This window comes from Kryptolebias marmoratus, linkage group LG22 (assembly GCF_001649575.2).
Source record: "Kryptolebias marmoratus isolate JLee-2015 linkage group LG22, ASM164957v2, whole genome shotgun sequence".
Lineage (NCBI taxonomy): Eukaryota > Metazoa > Chordata > Actinopteri > Cyprinodontiformes > Rivulidae > Kryptolebias > Kryptolebias marmoratus.
In genome coordinates, this window is record NC_051451.1 from 27,026,571 (window position 1) to 27,043,793 (window position 17,223).

Consider the following 17,223-nt stretch of genomic DNA (forward strand, 5'->3'; position numbering starts at 1 on the left):
CCCCCCCCCCCCCCCCCCCTCGCTGAAGTACACTTTAGAAATGATGATAATCAGATTTGGATGAGTTTTTAAATAATTATTATTTATCAATGTTGTGGTTTTTAGATCTCAAGCAAAAAAGCTGTGCGCTTTCGCAGCTCATGTGATGAAGTTTAGAACTCCACGAAAGTCGCGAGACTTTCTAATGAAAGCTCCTCACCAGCTAGTTGCAGCTCAACTTACTACCTTAATGCTCCTTTAAACTGGTTAATGATCTGCTTTGACTAAAAAAATCAACGTGGGCGGTCTTTGCAGGGTCTCGACAATGTCTTCAGGTACATAATAGTAATGCAGTCGGCTCCCCGTGGTTTTGAGCATGCACAAAACGTCTGTTGCAAGGTTGTGGTGGTTTATATTTGTCCTGGCAGTGTATCAGTGCCAGCATGCATCTACAAGGCTTGGTCATCCAGAATCTGAAGCCAGGCTGCAACCGTGATCAGGTCGAGGAAACAAGCTGGTGCAGATGTGATATTCTGGTGCATTACAGATCGTAGTGAGGGCGCAGGAGAGTGTCTCAGGGACAAAGAAAAACCTGTTTTGCAAGCACTTGGAGTTTAGCAGTGATTGCTTTCACACTCGAGGAGGTTTTCCAAGTCTGCCGGAATCCAGCCATGTTCTAATGGGTTGTGGAGAGAATACCAGGGTCATCATCCAGTGTGAAGGGGGTCTTAGATCACTAAGAACCCAAGTGCTGATTGTCTTTTTAGACGAGTTCCAGTACTGTCCTAACAACGTGCTAATCTAAAGTTTACATAACTCTTTCCTAACATTGATTATGTGCCTGCTTCTGACACATCGAGGGTCTACGTGCCTCACTAAGAAATGTGCTCACACACATAACACTACGTGCAGCACACACGTATTATCTCATGCACACTCTCAATTAGTGTAAGAGGATGAGAAGTTGGGGCATTGGCCGCTCAGATGTATAAACATTTGCTGAAGAGTGTGACTTATGTTGTCTCTTGTTGAACCCTAAGCACGTCCGGCAGGCGCTGACCAAGATGTGGAGAATGAGATAAGTGGAGATGTTGCAAAACAATTTGATGCATCGAACTGCAGAACCGTAATCGTCTCAGTCTCTTTTACATCTTTGGCACACACAAATCCCTCAGTATTTAGTTCAGTGTCTCCAAGAAGTTGGGTTGGGTCTGTGCTTACAGGGCACAGATGAAACTTCCACCCGTTAGCCTCCAGCCGCCTGCCTTCCTGGCTGTTTTTCTTCTTTTTACAGTAGACACTTTCATATCTCATCTGACTGTCGGAGCCACTTTCCTCGGTTTCTCTCCAGGCTTTCTGCTCCTCGGCCTGATGTGTGTTCATGTTCCCAGTCAGAGTGTTGGCAGATGGATTCACTTCCCTTTTAGTTGGTGTCTTATAATGCTAAAGGCAAGCTTTCTCTACTGTTAAAGAATGTTTCTTCCTAATTATCGCCCTCCACTGAAGACAGAGCGATAATGTTTTCGCTCATGCCTCTGTGGGTGTTCGTTTGTCTAAAGCTTTACTTTAGGAGTCAATCCCATGCAAGATGGCCGCCACAGCTAAACAACTACATCAAACCTAAAAACATCTAACTCAGCCAATTTTGATATTGATATCCTGGCACTAGCTGAGAGTCATCCCCAACACAAACTTTGAGCACTAAACAAGGCGATATATATTAACTCAGATCAATGGCAATAACTGTTGGCATCAACCCTATTTCTGTTAGCAAAATATCTTGAGAACCAGTGAAAGGATCTAAAAGAAACGGTCAGAAAGTAACCATTGGATGCAACCCAATTCAACCATATCGAACACAAAAATGTCTATAACTCACTAACACGCTTTCTAAAAATAAGCTGATCATAGTCTAAGACTCTGATATGCATTCTTTCCAGATATGGTTGGTTTTTAATTTCAATAACTCTAATATAATAATCTTTACAATTAAAAGAAATTATTGCTTGCTTCCTTTAGCACAGGGTCAAAACTCAGAGATTTCTCTTTTCAGCCACTTGCACAAAAGCAGCATCTTGACCTTTTCTTTTCAGAAGTAAGTCCTGTTTGGGATCTTCTACATTGGGTCACAGGAAGTGGTCCTAACCTGACGGCCTGTCTTTGACAAGCATCCGGTGTGAAGCAAGTTTGAGATAGACCGGAACAGAGAGAAGCGTGGCGAGGTGTCAGGGCCCCTAGCCTCGGCCCTGACCCCTCTCGATCCCCGATTGACCCCCTTCCACTCCTCTTCCCCCCTGACCCCCTGAACTCCAACCCGAAGAAGCTGCGGCGTCAGAGCGGCACGCCACTGAACGTCCGGTGGGCCTGACACGAACAGGATCTGGAGCCTCTCAAAGGCGAAAGAGGCTGCAGTGTGTGAAGACATAAAGGAAAGTTGTTTATGTGAGGAGCGGATGTTTGGATTTCCTCAAGTAGGAAGGAGATCCAGGCCCTCTGTTCAGTGTTCCTGCTGCAGTTAATGAAACATCTCAAAGCTTCAGGCTCTTACCCTCTGTGTTCTGTAAACTGGCCTTAACCACGTGTAACTATGGCAACCAAATCTGCTTAGCTTGTCGTCAGTTTAAGTTATGGAGCATCAGGCATTTAAATATTTTCACAAAAATTCTGGTCATGTAGAAGTTGCATAATGTGTTCGCATTTCTTTCAAATCCCACGTGGTGAAACTTAACATACTGCTGATCTTTTTTATTTAAAAAACCTATGCTATTTAATCACATGACTCAGCAGTTTAAAATAAAAACAGTGGTTAGGGCATTACTCAGCGGGGAAATGTGGGTGATACATAAAACATGAATTGACAGTGTGGTTTTCAAACCGTAGCTGAAGTATGAAAAGGGTGCAGAGCTGTGGATGCTCAGGCTCTCCTCTTCACTTAAGCTCGTTTTTCCAGATTAAATTAGGGCTGTGCCACATTATACTGTGAATAATAGCAATGGTGTAACTTGTCGTGTTATAAAATAGTCTTTTTGAAAGGACATGATGCATTTGCGTTCCATAGCAAGCATCATTACCACGCTGACACACGTAGCACCAAATAAAAGGCAGAGTTTAAACGTAAGAGTGGGCCATTACCCCGGATGCCCCACTCTTACCCAGCGCTGACATTTCTGCTCTAACCACTTTGTAGTTTTGGTAACTACATCTGTACTTTTGTAGGTATGTAGCAATTTCCCTTTAGGATGAATAAAGTTATTCTGATTCTGTAGTTTGAGGGTCGACAGTTGTTTGCTAAATCCTTAGCTCTGTCCTCTTGCTCCTAAATGTCCCGTCTCGCTGGGCTGTGACGGTTAAAGACTTGTTGGCAAACGGCATTCACAAAGGGAGCCTCCAAAAAGTCCAATATTGGTTCTCAGTTTCTTGCCCTCGCTGATGTGTGGAACCCATCTCAAGAGATGTAGAGCTGTAGTTCGACAGAAAACATCCGAGGTCTGAACTTCACGCTGATGATCAGGAACATTTATTAAAAACTCGTCCAAGTTTGCAGGTCTTCATTTCTGTAGATCGAATCATAAATGTGGGGGGAAGATTCTGCGGAGGATACAAAGCAGGCCAAGGCAGGTCCGATATGGGCAGAAAATAATGTCTGAGGTCAAGAATCCAGTTTTGCACACAAAAATAAGCTGTGATTTTCAAAAATAGGTTCTTCTTGCTAATCACAAACACATTTTTCACAATTTTGAGTCTATACTACCTTACTACCTTTAATCTTAAAGGTACTTATTGCAATATCATTACGATCGATCAAAAATAACTCATTCAGTTGCAGAATCTGCACAGTTAATGTGTCCTTAAAATAAAAAACTTGTAATCAAAATTTATATCACGTGACTCAAGTTTCTACGTGATTTTCTTCAGATTCAGTGGAGTACTATGATTACACTGCATTTAGAATTTATGTCAGTATATCTGGAAAACTACTAGAATAAACTCTTTCAAACTGCACCATTCGATATAGTTCAGGATAACCTTTTTTCCTTACTTTGAAATTATTGCAGACGTCGGCGGTTAAAGCGATGGCGTTCTGCTTTCACTGCTCCACCCAACCAGAAGTTTATATTTATTCTTTTACTCTCCGACAGGTCAGACCTCGAAGGCTGAACTTAAGAAGACAAGTTGCAAATATTGTAAATGGTGTGTTTTAGGTCTTTTACAGCCTGTGAAATCTGAGAAAGCTTTAAGAGGATGAGCAGGAAAGTTATTTATTGAGTAAAAAGTGACGGACTGTAAGAAACCTTTTTACGGCACCAGGGAGTAAGAAAGAAACGTGGTTTTCCACTCACAGTGGAATATGAGTCCTTCGTACCTGTGTGGAGGATCTTTGGGTCTGGTTGGCTCGGTCCCGGCACCCTGCTGTGCCCTCCGTCTCCTCTCGGTGCCAGCTGTGTGCAGCTTGGCTCAGGCTTTCTCTCCTGGAGGCAGCGGTTTAAGTGCAAAAGTAAAGGTCAACATTTTTCACCTTTTTTTCCAACTGACTCTCCAGAGGGCTGCTTTTTTAGCTTCTAAACACACACACACACACACACACTTCTAAGATCTGAAGTGTTTTCATTGGTCTGATGGGAGCTGGCAGCGTATGACACAGGACCTGAGGAGATGTGGAGTTTGGCTACCCGGCGGGGGTACAAGGCTCCGTGAGCGACGCCAACAAACTCGCCTTGCTCACGCACAGCAGTGATTCAAACTTTCAGGCTCAGGGGAATTACATCTCCTCTAACAGCTTCTCGGAATAATGATTTATCCGTGCCAAGTCACTCCGAAGGAAAAGGATAAGGACGTTTATTGTGTTGGACGTGTCTCCACTGGTCCTTATTACGTTTTTATATGTGCTTGTTTTCTTCTAGGAGATGCTCGGGCGCTGAAGGATGTGGGCAGAGCTCTGGTGCTGTACAGACGGATCGCCATGCCGTACGCCGCCTACAGCCGCAAACGTAAGGGCCCCAGCGACGAGGCGGCCGTGCAGCAGTACGTCAGCCTGGTTGGTCAGGACTGCGCTGAAAGGATCCTACTTTACCGCTCCTGAACCGCTGCGCAAAGACGTGTCCCCTTTAGTCTGTCTCCGTTTGTCTTTCTGTGTCTCTGAAAGTGCTCTCTGCTGTGTCTCCTGGTAGACTCAACATGCTTACCTCTACATGTGCAGAAACAATGCAGTGGCAAATCACTTTCTGCTGTAAACTCGTGCATATTTGTGTTTTTTTTATGAGCATTCTTCCATTTACTGCTTCACTGATCAGTCACCTGAATGTTACTTTTATATTATAATCTATCGCAATTTATTTTACTTTTTGACCTTAAGGTGGTATCTCACTGGGCTGTGATTGGTGGAGACTAGTTGGTGATACCCGGCTTGCTAAACCATATTTAGTTGCAAACCTCAGCAGCTCTCCCCCACGTTTACGATTTAATCCACCAGATTACAGTTTTGAAATGAAGATGAGCAGATTTGGACCCGTTTGAAGAACCCTCCCGAAGGTTTGGAGACATTTTGGATTGGCAGCCCTCTGAGATGCTGGCTTTAAGAGCTCCAGGTGGGAGCTCTTCTTTAGCTGAAACACGTTTGGATTTGTTTAGCTCTGAATGTTGAGTGGTTTCGAGGGTGAATTTAATTTGCTTCTATTCAGTCAAAAATCTAAAAAAATTTAAAAAATTTAAAAGGAAAAACTTCAAGCTGTCTCATAATCACTGCAAAATTTTAAGTTTTATCATTTGAGTTTGTATGAAGGTTAAAAACACTAATTTTTTGCTCGTTTATGTACTTTTTTTAAATATTAATTTGTTTCTTGGAAACCAAATAAACAAACATACATGCAAACAAACAAACCTACTCTCTGAAGGTTTTTTGGTGAGTTGTGATTGAAAGCTGTAATGTTTGTCACTCTGTGTGTATTTGTTTGTCTGTAGTGTTAGCAAAATATCTGAAGAATCCCTGGATGGATTTTAATGAAACTCTCAAAGTAATCAGTGACTGTAGATCAACAACTAAGTAACTTTTAGAGTCAAGCCGAATCAACTAACTTTAGGAAACACTCAAATAGTTATAGAAGTCAGATATTGAGCTAAAATTTGGAGTGGTAGTAGCTGAGAGTCATCCCAACAGATACTCTGTTTAAAACTTCGGCATGCAACAAGTGAAAGAAATGAGGTGCTTTCTGTGTGTGCCGTGTCTCTAGGCCTGCAGCAGGAAGTCGAACTGTAGACTGGTACGAGTTTTTGTGTTTTTGTGCAGCAGCTCTGCTCTCTGCTGAGGCCCGACCCGCCTCGCATCCAGCCGGACCCGCCCGTCTGCACCTGATCCTGAGAAAACAGTCCTTCCAGTCCGAGCCCAACCTGAGCCCGAGAGCTGCCCGTGTCCTCGGGAATTAAAACAGACTGACGGGCTAATTCTCCAAGACGGGAGCACCAACGCTGGCTGGTCGCCATGTTGGATTCACGGTTTCTCTCCCACACACACACACACACACTCAGGAGGGCACGAGCCAGTTCTGTGGTGGACCTCTCTCTGTAAAAACAAAAAGCTTGGACCAGTTTAATGTTTCACGATGAAGCTGTAACCCCTCAAAATGTATATTTGTGTCACTGATCATATTTTTATATTAAATATGATGTGTGCTGACCATGCGCTGCTGCTGAAATGCTGTTCAGCCAGAGTTCAACATCTGCAGAATCCAGAAACCGCTTTATCTGAGTCAGATCGAAGTCACAGAGATGGTTTCAGGATTTAAATATTTGGTTTGTTTTACAGTCCAGCCGGTGCCAAATGGGTAGGAGAATATGACCCTGTAAAAAGTTATTTTATTGAAACTTTGGTATTCAAAGTGTCCCGTATTAAAAAGCAGTTTTTAAATGTCAGCTTCAGCACAAATGACCTGTTTTCTTAATCTCTTCTCTGTTTCGTACAAAATCTTTCTTCCTCATCTTCATTTACAGTTGAAATCAGAAATCTAAATACAAGAGGGGAAAACTGAATTCTTTATAAGCTTTTTTTTATTTCTCACCATCTGACATTAATCCACACTAAACTGAAGTCAGGATTCCCCAAAATTATTTATATTTGCTAAATGTTAGGATAAAACGGAGAATGTTCTTTTATATTTTTCAAAGTGACAAGTTTTCCTCCATGTTCTTAGTATTTGGTCGTATTTGTTGCCTTTAAACTGTCTGACTTGGGTCAGATGTTTCGGGTTTCCCTCCTCAGCTTCCGACAGAACTGGTGGACCTGAATCAGGTTTGGAGGCCAAATTTTCTTAAATTTTCTATGAGTTTGACATCAGGTCTTTGTGATGGCCGCTCTGAAGCCACTCTGGAACTAATCTGTCTGTCCGCTGAGGGACATTGTCCATTTGAAGACCAATTTGTGTCCAAGCTTTAACTTCCTGACTGAGATGCTGCTTCAGTATTTCCACGTAATGTTCTTTCCTCATGATCTATTTTGTGAAGGGTCCCTCCTGCAGTAAAACATCCCCACAACATGATGCTGCCGCCCCCGTGCTTCACAGTTGGGATGGTGTTCTCAGGCTTGCAAACTTCCAAACGTAACAATGGTTTCATCAGAGCACAGGACACGTCTTTGTCCCCGTGTGGACTCTACAAACTGTAATCTGTCCTCGTGTTGCTTTGGGAGTCATGGCTTCTTCCTCTCTGAGGGACCTTTCAGCTCATGTTGGTCCAGAACTCGTTTCTCTGTAGATAATGACTCTCAGCAGCTTCACCCGTTCATGTCAGGAACACAGAACCCGTCTCCTTGCTGAGCAGTTTGACGGCAGGACGTTCTCTTGGTCTTTCTACTTATCTATAATTATTTGAACAGATGAACCTTCAGGCGGCTGGAAACTGGACCAAAGGATGAACCAGAGTTGTGGAGGTCGATGACTCTCTTCCTGATTTCTTTTGATTTTCCCGTAATGCCACACAGGTGTGCCTCCAAATGCTTGTTAAATTAATAATAAATAAATAAATGCTCTTTATTTTAAAAACAAAATAAACAGGGATGGTTTAGTCTGATTTAATGTCAGACACTGAAGACAGAAACGGTTGTTTCTTTTTATTCGGTGTATGTAAACATCTGGTTTCAGCTGTATTTCATGATTTAAATGTTTTAAGGAGCACAGAGGAGAGAGGATGAAAAGTCTCTATTCTTGAGTATTAGATTCATTTCAGAGGCGTTTGGACTCAAACCTCTATATGGCCTCTGAATGGTTCAGAGGGTCTTTGTGGAGCTTATTTGTCTCAGTTGTGTTTAGGAACAGATGAAATTTGCAGACATGTATGTTTTATATAAATCAATCGTTTCCCCTCATGATAGGAAAGCAGATCAGTTGTTGAGCTGAAGTCCGTCCTGCTTGATCACATCATCGCCGCTTGGATGAACTCGCATGTTTGTTTTGGCAGAAGTGTTTGACGCCGGACGCCCTTCCTGACACAACGCTCGCCGTTTACCCGAGATTAGGACCGGCACCAGGGATACACGGGCTCGTTCTCTGTAGTGGCTGGTCACTCGTACACGTGAGTAAACCTGGACCCCGTCTGAATACGTCTCCCTTTGAAACTACATGTAGGCAGAAAGGTTTATTTTTATCTTTTTTTAGTTCTTTGCTGAGCAAATCTTTGTACGTTGCACGAAAAGCAGAATATCGCCCACACCAACCATTACGTCTGTCGTTTTATGTGTGTGTGTTTACTCCTGTTGGTCCTTATTTGGAGTGTTGTCCTACAATTACACCTCTAATTTATAACCACACTTCTAAAAGAAAAGTTAGGACGTTACTTAAAATGTAAATAAAAACTAAATGCAGTAATTTGCAAATCTCTTAAACCCATATTTTACTCAAAAGGGAACATAGCAAACATATCAAATGTGTTAAAGTAAGAAATTGTTTAATTTTTAGTAAAAATAAGGTAGTTTTGAATTTGATGGCAGCAACACGTCTCTTTAAAGTTGTTCCAGATGTTTCCCTCTGTGCAGCATCTGTAAACATCTGGACCTGAGGTTGTCCCATTCTGTCTGTTCAGCAGTCCTGGATGGGAGCAGATGTTGTTCTAAATCCTGGACTAATGCACCCCCATACCATCAGAGAGGCAGGCTGGACCTCAGAACAGTTCTCCTCTTTGGTCCAGAGGAGACACATCTGTTCACATCTGGCTTATTCTTTGCCTGATAGAGCTTTAAGCAGCATCTGTGGACGGCATGATGAACTGTGTTTACAGACAGTGTTCCTGAGCAGAACCAGAACCAGCCTTGACCTTTGACCTCAGAGGTTTCTACAGATTCTTCAGATCTGTTGATGATAGATTCAAAGTCTTCCCAATTCTCCGTTGAGGAACTTTATTCTGAAATTGTACCAGTTTTTTTGCTGACTGGTGAACCTCTGCCCATCTTTCCTTCTGACAGATTCGGCCTCTAAAATGCTCTTTTTATCCTCAGTCCTCTTACGGACCTGTTGATAATTAACCTAATTATGAGTAAAAAGCTCCTCCAGCTGTTTCTTATTCGTACCTTTTACCTTTACAGCCTTTTGTTGCTCCTGGATCAACGTTTTTGAGACGTGTTGCTGCCATCAGATTCAAATTACCTTCATTTTTTCCTAAAATGTTTGGATAAACATCTACATCTATCTCGTTGAAAGGCAGACATGTTTGTAATGACACCCACGCTCCCCCGCCCACCCCCAGACCAACGGAAGCTCCCAGGCTGGAGGAAGTGCCAGGCTCCTTTGTTATCCAGGTCCGTCCCGGATTAAGCGTATCGCACCCTAAATGCAGGCCTTTTCTCTGGGGGATTATCCAAAGGCCAGCAGGGGGGGGGAGGGGGCACCCACTCCCACTGGGGCCCTGTCACCCAAATTCAACACACTGTCACAGCCGAGCTCGCTGCCCCCCCTCACCAGGATACAGGAGATGAGGGGGGACGTTGTGCCCCCCAGAGACAAAACTAAAGTGATTAGCTTGTGTTATTAAAGGGGCGTAGAAAATGCATTTTGACACGGAGCTTTGAGTTGATCCAACTCGCTGCTGGACGTGGTGAAAATGTGCACAAGCATCACGCTGTCCCGTACGCACAGTGGGGGAGAAGAAACTTGCTCCATTTTTGTCTTCTTATGCTTATTTTACCTTTTATGATTTTACTGCATTTAGCTTCAGGTAGCAGTTTTGCTCACTTGAGCCTTTTAGCTACAAGTTAAGCTTTTACTTAAGTTTTGGCTACAATTGTTTAAACAATTCATTCTTCAACATATTTCAGCATCCACACAGCATTATTGCAGGAATTAGTTTCTCTTGTTCTTAGTTTTCTTCAGAAAATAAGATTTAAATTTGCCTTTTTATTGTGTTTTCAACGTCTATGGCAGTTTGTATAAATATATATTTATTTTATCCATCTCCTAAATCATTTGTTGAAACTAACACCAGGATTTAAATTTGTGAGGCAGAGGAGCCAGTTTTCCCACATCTTTGAATATATTTTTGTGCATTTACTGAGGGGGGATTATTTTATTTGCAAAGGCGTATTTTACCAGAAGATTAAACTCCAAGAGCAAAGAGTCGTGTTGTATTTAGTCATTATCAGATCTTTGTCTGCATATAAAAGAGTAAGCCCGGTGCTCAGCTCCTGTTCTTAAAGAGCTTCTGTGTAGTCAAGGAAACACAAATATTATCTGTAAGGAGATAAATGTTGTCATCATATTTAATCCCTCCTGACTCGATGTTTGAGGCCTCAAGTCTCGTCTCTTTCCTCCTCCAGCTCAGCGCCACATTAGCGTCTCTCTTCCTCTCCTCTGGTTTTTCCTCGTCTTCCTCCGGCTCGGGCCCGTGCATCTCTCCGTGACGTTAGAACGTGGACGTGTCCGAGTGAGCGGAATGAAGCTGTCGGGCAGGAGAGGGACACGTCTCGAAGTCATCCGTCATCCCGGCTGCTCTGCAGAAGCCTCTCTTTATTTCCTCATCTGAATAAGGAGAATATATTTTCCAGCAGGCAGTTTGCAGCAGGCAGAGGGAGGGGGGGCCCCTCTCCTTTTCTGGGCCCATGACCGCCACCACAGCCAATATTTGCAGAGCTCTAAATCTTCGCTGGGTGAATGCTGCCGTTGTTGCGGTGGGGGGAGGGCTTTGCATCGTCTGGGCAACATGCTGGGTCCTGGGGGGTAAGCTGGCCCCTTGGAGGAGAAGTTAGGAATATAGCACAAATATTTATTGGCTGGAGCAGCTTCAGAAGGTTTCACCTCATCGTGCCGTTGCTGGTAGATTGAACACATGTTGTATACGCTCAGATACTTTTGTGCTGTTTTCAGGAAGATTTACTAAAAGATAAGTTTAAACTCTTTCCTTCTGCTGAAGCCTCTCATTTACTTATTTTACACACAGCTTGCTTCACACTCTGAAAGCATTTGGCCCTCAGGTCCAACCAGTAAAAAAAGGCAATCTTGCCCCCTAACAGGCTTTAACAAATTAACAAGACATTTTCCACCTATAACAGCTGTGTTTTTATTGTAAAGGTCGCCCATTCAGAAGCGGTGAAGCACCTCTATTATTCTTCAGTATTTAAGCTTCTATTTCTATCAGGTTTTTGATTCAGTATCTTGCAGCTTTGAAAAACCTCTGCATAAATACATCAAAATGAAGGTTTGATCAGGAATAGTGTTCCTACTTTTGGTAAATTCAACCCTCCAGTTGAACTCTAAATCTTTTCTTAACTTTATGAGGACTAAAACCTTCAAATCTTTTTGGATCTAACGTATTAATCACTGTTAAATTATCTGTGAGACAGAGCAGAGACAGTGGGTCATGCAGCTTGCCCAGTTTTCCTACCGACCTCCTCGGGTTTGAATATCCTCGGCCATTCCTAATTAGCCACATGTTCTAAACCTGTCAGGGATGTTTCATGGCCCGTGTCTCGACTCAGAACCTCTGCACAGGAATGCCAAAGGTGCTGAGGAACCGGGATCAGGTCCGTCCAGGACCAGACTACCTGGACTCCATTTTGCTCGACAGCCCGTGAGACTGCCGACGTTTGCAGAAACGTTTAAGTGAACAAATATTTCCAGGCCTCGATGGGCACGGTGCAGCCCGCCAGCCCGCCGGACCGCCTGGCGCCGGACGCCGGTTGGAAAAGGGTGCAGCTGCTGGTGGAGCTGTTAGGTGGGGATGGGTGCAGAAAACAAGACGAAAGCACAATATTTGTTCTCTAAAAGATCCTGGAAAAACTTCAGCATGGACGCACAAAAATAAAAACACATCTAGATAAATATTTTCATATACTATACACTGATCAGCAGGGTATTTTATTTTGAAAAATAGCCACTTCCGCCTCTTTCCTGCACTGGACTCATGTTTCCTCTTGTCTGTGGGAAAGTTATCCTCTCTGAAAGTACCCATGATGCCCGACGGTTGAGTTTACAGAGTTTACTATCTGTGTTTATGATGCAGTGATTATTCTTAGGAGTCGTATTTTAGTTTTATTTTAAGAGTTTCTGCACAATAAACTGCACAATTCCTTGCATGTCACCCACCGCCTTACGTGCCAAAGTTTCAAACAAAGCTCTCATGCAGTCTGTTAGCCCTCTGAGTCTGTGCTGGGGATGACTCTCAGCTGCTACTACAACAATTTTAAGCTCAATATAAGCCAGCGCTACAGAATATTTGCAATCAGTCTTTCGCTGAATGACGACAGGATGGAACGAGTACTGGTGCACAAAAACCTTGGATTTCTCTTTGTGTTTTGAACATCAGATTGAGTATCTTATGAAAAAATTAACTAAACTTTCTCTTTTAGTGCAAGGCAACATTTCTGTCAGTACTTGGTGATGTTTTATACATGCACACCAGTTTATCTTCACTGGAAATGTCAGATTTAGTTCATCGTGAATCTTCGTACTCATCATTGAAGCTTGTTTGAGAACGTTGGTTCTTGGAACCACTGCTTACATCTTATTTTACAAGCCCAAATTACCCAATCCGCCTCCTTATTTATGCTCTGTCTTGTTTCCTAAAATCACCGGAGATGTAAACTTTAGTCCCATCCTTCAAACACAAACTATCTTTGGCTGAGATGCTGTTAAAGTATTCACACCCCTGTCCTGGAGCGAGTTACAGAGATGTCTTAAATTGGACCACCTGCTGAGTTTGGGTTATTTTAAAAGCAGGATAAAGAACCATTTGAGTACTAAAAAAAGCTGCTGGTGATTAAACTGCTGAACTGGATGATTTATAGTCATTTTTGCCTTTGCCATGATCAGTTGACTCCAAAAGTTAATCAGTTGTAGATGAACATCCAGTGAATACTTTCTGAGAGTTTGATTAAAATCTGTCCTGTGGTTCATGAGATATTTAGCTAACACAGACAGAAAGTTACGACAGCAGGCACTAAAAATACACTGTAAATGATGTAAAAGTGCACGGAGAAGGGATTTCTGCCTGCGTTTGCTGCTCCGTTATGGCGCCCATACAGCCACTCGAACCAAATAAGGAGTAGGACTCAGACTGCATCCAAAAACCGGAGAGTCCGAGCCATATTGAGATAGAAGCTGGGATTCACTGATCCCAGAAATCCCCAAAGGCATGCAGCCTGGACCCGGATCATCCAGCTACCGTGACTGCCGGACTGAGCCCCGGCGGCGGCGGCTCGCAGACCCAATCAACACAAACGGTTCCACATTACTGGGTCTGCAGAATGTGCGTGAGAGCGTGGGCTTTAGAGTCCTCTTCGCAGTTTTACGGCTGACTTTGCCGCTGCGGGGTTGGAGATTGTGCCTTCATTCCTGAAAGAGTCCAACATTAGGCCAGAAATATTTAGCTGCTACTGGCTTAAGATTCTCTGTTCAAGATAAACAAAAACAGTTGTGCTAAAGTTTATTTAGGCAGAGATTCAGGAGGTCAGCAATATGAGAGTTATTGGCAGAGGGGATTTCTCAGAAAATATCTCCTCCTCTGGTTAGAAAGCCACAAAACTGAGCTTTGGCAAAGAAACTCTGCTGAATGTGCACAAAAAAGGGGGCTAGAAGATCAGAGAACAAGAGGAAAACTGTTTTTTAAATTATTTTATATATGAAATGCTGGTTTTGTGTTTATAATTTAGTGTCAAAAATGAAAAAAAAAAAGAGAAAAAGATGAGAAATAAAAAAACATCGGGCTGCCTCGGCCTCTTGTTTCGTTTGGCAAAAATGGGGTTCAGCACCATCGCAGCCCAGTCATTATTCAGGAATTCAGAGTTCAGGAAAACAAAACCAGGCCTCGGCGTCTTCACGTCCTCGTTCTGTCTTGTTTCTCACCTTTTTCTGTCTCTTTGTGTCCCTCAGTCATCCTTTTTTCCACATCTGTCCTGCTGTTTGGTTGGTAAAGTAAACATTGGATGCACATCTGCAACTGATTGACTTTTGGAGACGCACCAGTTCAAGATAGCTGCCGCAGCTATAACTAAGTCAGTTTTCTAAATATTGAGCTAAAATCTGGTGTGGTAGTAGCTGAGAGTCATCCTTACCACATACTCTGAGCGTGACGTCTCATGATAACGTGTGAAACGGCTCCAACCTGATTTTAATCTGAAACTCTGACATGAAAGGTGGCGGGCGATATGCATTCCTTCACGGCTGCTGGGCTTTTACTAAAAAGAGCTTTACATGGTAACCCACGTGCTTTAAAGAGTAACTTTTTAAAGTTTCCAAAGGTTATAGAGTCCATGGGGACGGAGAGGAAATCATTTCAGCTTCGGTCACAATATTCACATTATTTCTCATGAAACTGAGTCATCTGTGGTGAGGAGGAGGAGCCTGAAACTGAAGCCACGTCGGTCTGCGGCCAGCAGATTTTACTGTTCGGTAAACAGAACCGGGGAAATGATGGTCGGAGCCACACATGTTGAAAACCAGAGAAAAGTCAAGAGTTTGAAGCTGAAACGTGTGTGAGGAAAGAGACAAGGCTCAGCAGGAAGGAGGGAGGAAAGAGTAAAATAAGGTCGAAGATTTGGAAGTTTTACTTCTTTAACTTCTTAAAACAATAATTATGGGTGCTAATATTAAAACACATTTATTACTATTCTGCCTCCTTAAGCAGAAAAAGAAGATTATATGCAAAAAATACATCAAAATGTGTGGCTCAATCTAGAAAAGTATGTTCTGACTTTTAGTAGCAGAACTATTTATTTCCTTAACAACGATGGGATTTTAGGTGGAGCGAGGAAAGCCCAGACCTCTGAGGACGGGTCACAGAAAGTTGGACTTTGCATGACTGAACTGCTCTTTAACAGTTTTTATACAACCTCGGGTTTATTTTTGTGATTTTTTTTTAAAGCTTTTACCACAGACCGTTCAGCTTAGAGTCTGACGATGACACTAACTTTGAGCTAAACTTTCCCAAATCTTTACAGTCTCTTTCTACTTCAGCAAACGTTTCTTCTTTAACAGTTTGAACAGCAAAGCGTAGATAGTTTGGTCTTTTTCTCTCAATCCCCTTAGAGGTCAGAGGTCAAACACCCAAACTCTCATTGACTTCCATTGTGTCTGAGCTCAGAATTTTCTCTTTAAAAATAAACGTGAGCAGTCTTTTTAACTTCATATCTCCAACGTAAAACACTGTAGACGTGTAATAAATGTACATGTGTGACGACCAGATGCTTCTGCCACGAACAGCTCAGGAATATTTTCAGTTTTTGAACTTTTGGCTGCTTGTTTGTTCATTTTTAGTCTGTCTTTGTCCACCTGACTTATTAGGAGTGCTGTCAGGGAGTGCGTGGTTACCACGGTGACCCTAACGAACTTCTGGCTGCAGATTTTACATTTTTTTAAAAAACTATTGGTTCTTTATACTCTTCTTCTAAAGTTTATACATCAAAACGTCGGCCATTTTGTCATCTTAGATTACAAAACGAAGCCCCAAATTATTGTTGAGCTTTGAAGAATAAAGTTGATGTTTTTGGGGGATTCCAGGCATTAGCTCCGTCAGCCTTTTTTAAAGAAATGTTCTGGTTGTTCTACGTGGTCACCTCATTGGTATCAGCTTGTCGTTGCCACGGAAACAGCATCACTGCAAACCAGACAGAGAAACTCTCCCTTATTCACATGAGAGACGTTTTCATTAACCATTCAAGATAAGACCTCGTGTGTTTTATCCAGAATACATTTTTCTTATCGTGGTTTTATGTGTGTGTGTGTGTGTTTGAAACTTTGTCCAAATGACCTCATCCTCCAACCGAAATCCTTCCCACTCCGTCCTGTAAGTTTTCTCTTCATTTCACAGAACCGCCCTCCGTCTGCCGGTTTCCTCAGCTCCACAGTCTTCAGATGACGTGTCTGAAATGTGACCTCTGATAGTGGGAAATAAATATAAATACAAGTTTTTTATTCATTAGCCACCCCCCCCCGCCTCAAAGCCTTCTGATTGCATTTTAATGTGGATTTTTCAGGACTGGAGCGTTCAGAATATTTTAAAAACCCGTCTGCGAATCGAATCAGGCAGAGCTGCAGTTGAACATTTTCAGGCGCTTATTTACTGACATTATTTTCCTCTTCCTTTATGTTCTGGCCATCAATCCAGACAAAATTAAACTCACAACAGGTGTTAACAGTTCATCACCTTTCTACAGACAGCATCCCAACTTCTGTGGAATTGTGTTTGAACTTTAAAAGTTTAAAATACGTTGTGATGGGGGAGGAAATTGTCTCTTTGGGACCTGGGAAGAGCATCTGTGTCATTCTGCAGCAGGGAAGGGAAAGGGGGGCATCGATGTCAGCCTTTTACCCCCCAACACACACACCACCACCGTGCACTGTAGGCAGATTTAACACGGTGCATTCTTGCTTTGCACAGAGTCTGCAGAGGAGAGGAGAGGACGGAGAAAGATGCTGAGCAGTGACTCTGTTCAACGGTGGAGCCCCCCGCCCCTGGATGAAGGTTTTGTCAGTAATATCAGTGAGTGGCACCATGGACCAAACTCTGTAGTCATTTTTAGGGGTGGTGGGTTCTTGTCAGCCCGACACTGAGTGACAGACAGGCGGGCTGAGGGTGACAGAGGCCATCCGGGGCTTTCATGGACTAACGCGGGGGCCTTTTGTGGGTTTATGAAACCCTCTCCCTCCATCAGCCAGCGCACAGGAAACGAGCTGGCAGCTGAATGAAGAGATCATGTCTTTGAGAAGGATGGGGCTGAGACAATAAGCAGAGGGGACGAGGAGGGGCGGGGCGAGGGGAGGGGGGGGGGGGGGG

At 43.1% G+C, this 17,223-nt stretch overlaps 1 protein-coding gene and 1 long non-coding RNA gene across 5 annotated transcripts in view; one reads left to right on the forward strand and one right to left on the reverse strand.

Moving 5' to 3' along the window:
• LOC108240697 (arginyl-tRNA--protein transferase 1) overlaps positions 1-5,856 on the forward strand; it is a 55,319-nt gene extending 49,463 nt beyond the window's left edge. For all 4 annotated transcript variants that reach the window (XM_017424372.3, XM_017424368.3, XM_017424369.3 and 1 more), the window contains one exon: positions 4,881-5,856. In XM_017424372.3, the coding sequence (XP_017279861.1) occupies positions 4,881-5,059 (179 nt within the window). In that variant the 3' untranslated portion in view covers positions 5,060-5,856. The remainder of the gene's footprint in view (positions 1-4,880) is intronic.
• A 7,548-nt stretch (positions 5,857-13,404) lies between these two features.
• Positions 13,405-17,223, reverse strand: part of LOC108240648 — an 8,097-nt gene continuing 4,278 nt past the window's right edge. The window contains exon 3 of the long non-coding RNA XR_001808783.2: positions 13,405-16,324. This is a non-coding gene — a long non-coding RNA (uncharacterized LOC108240648). The remainder of the gene's footprint in view (positions 16,325-17,223) is intronic.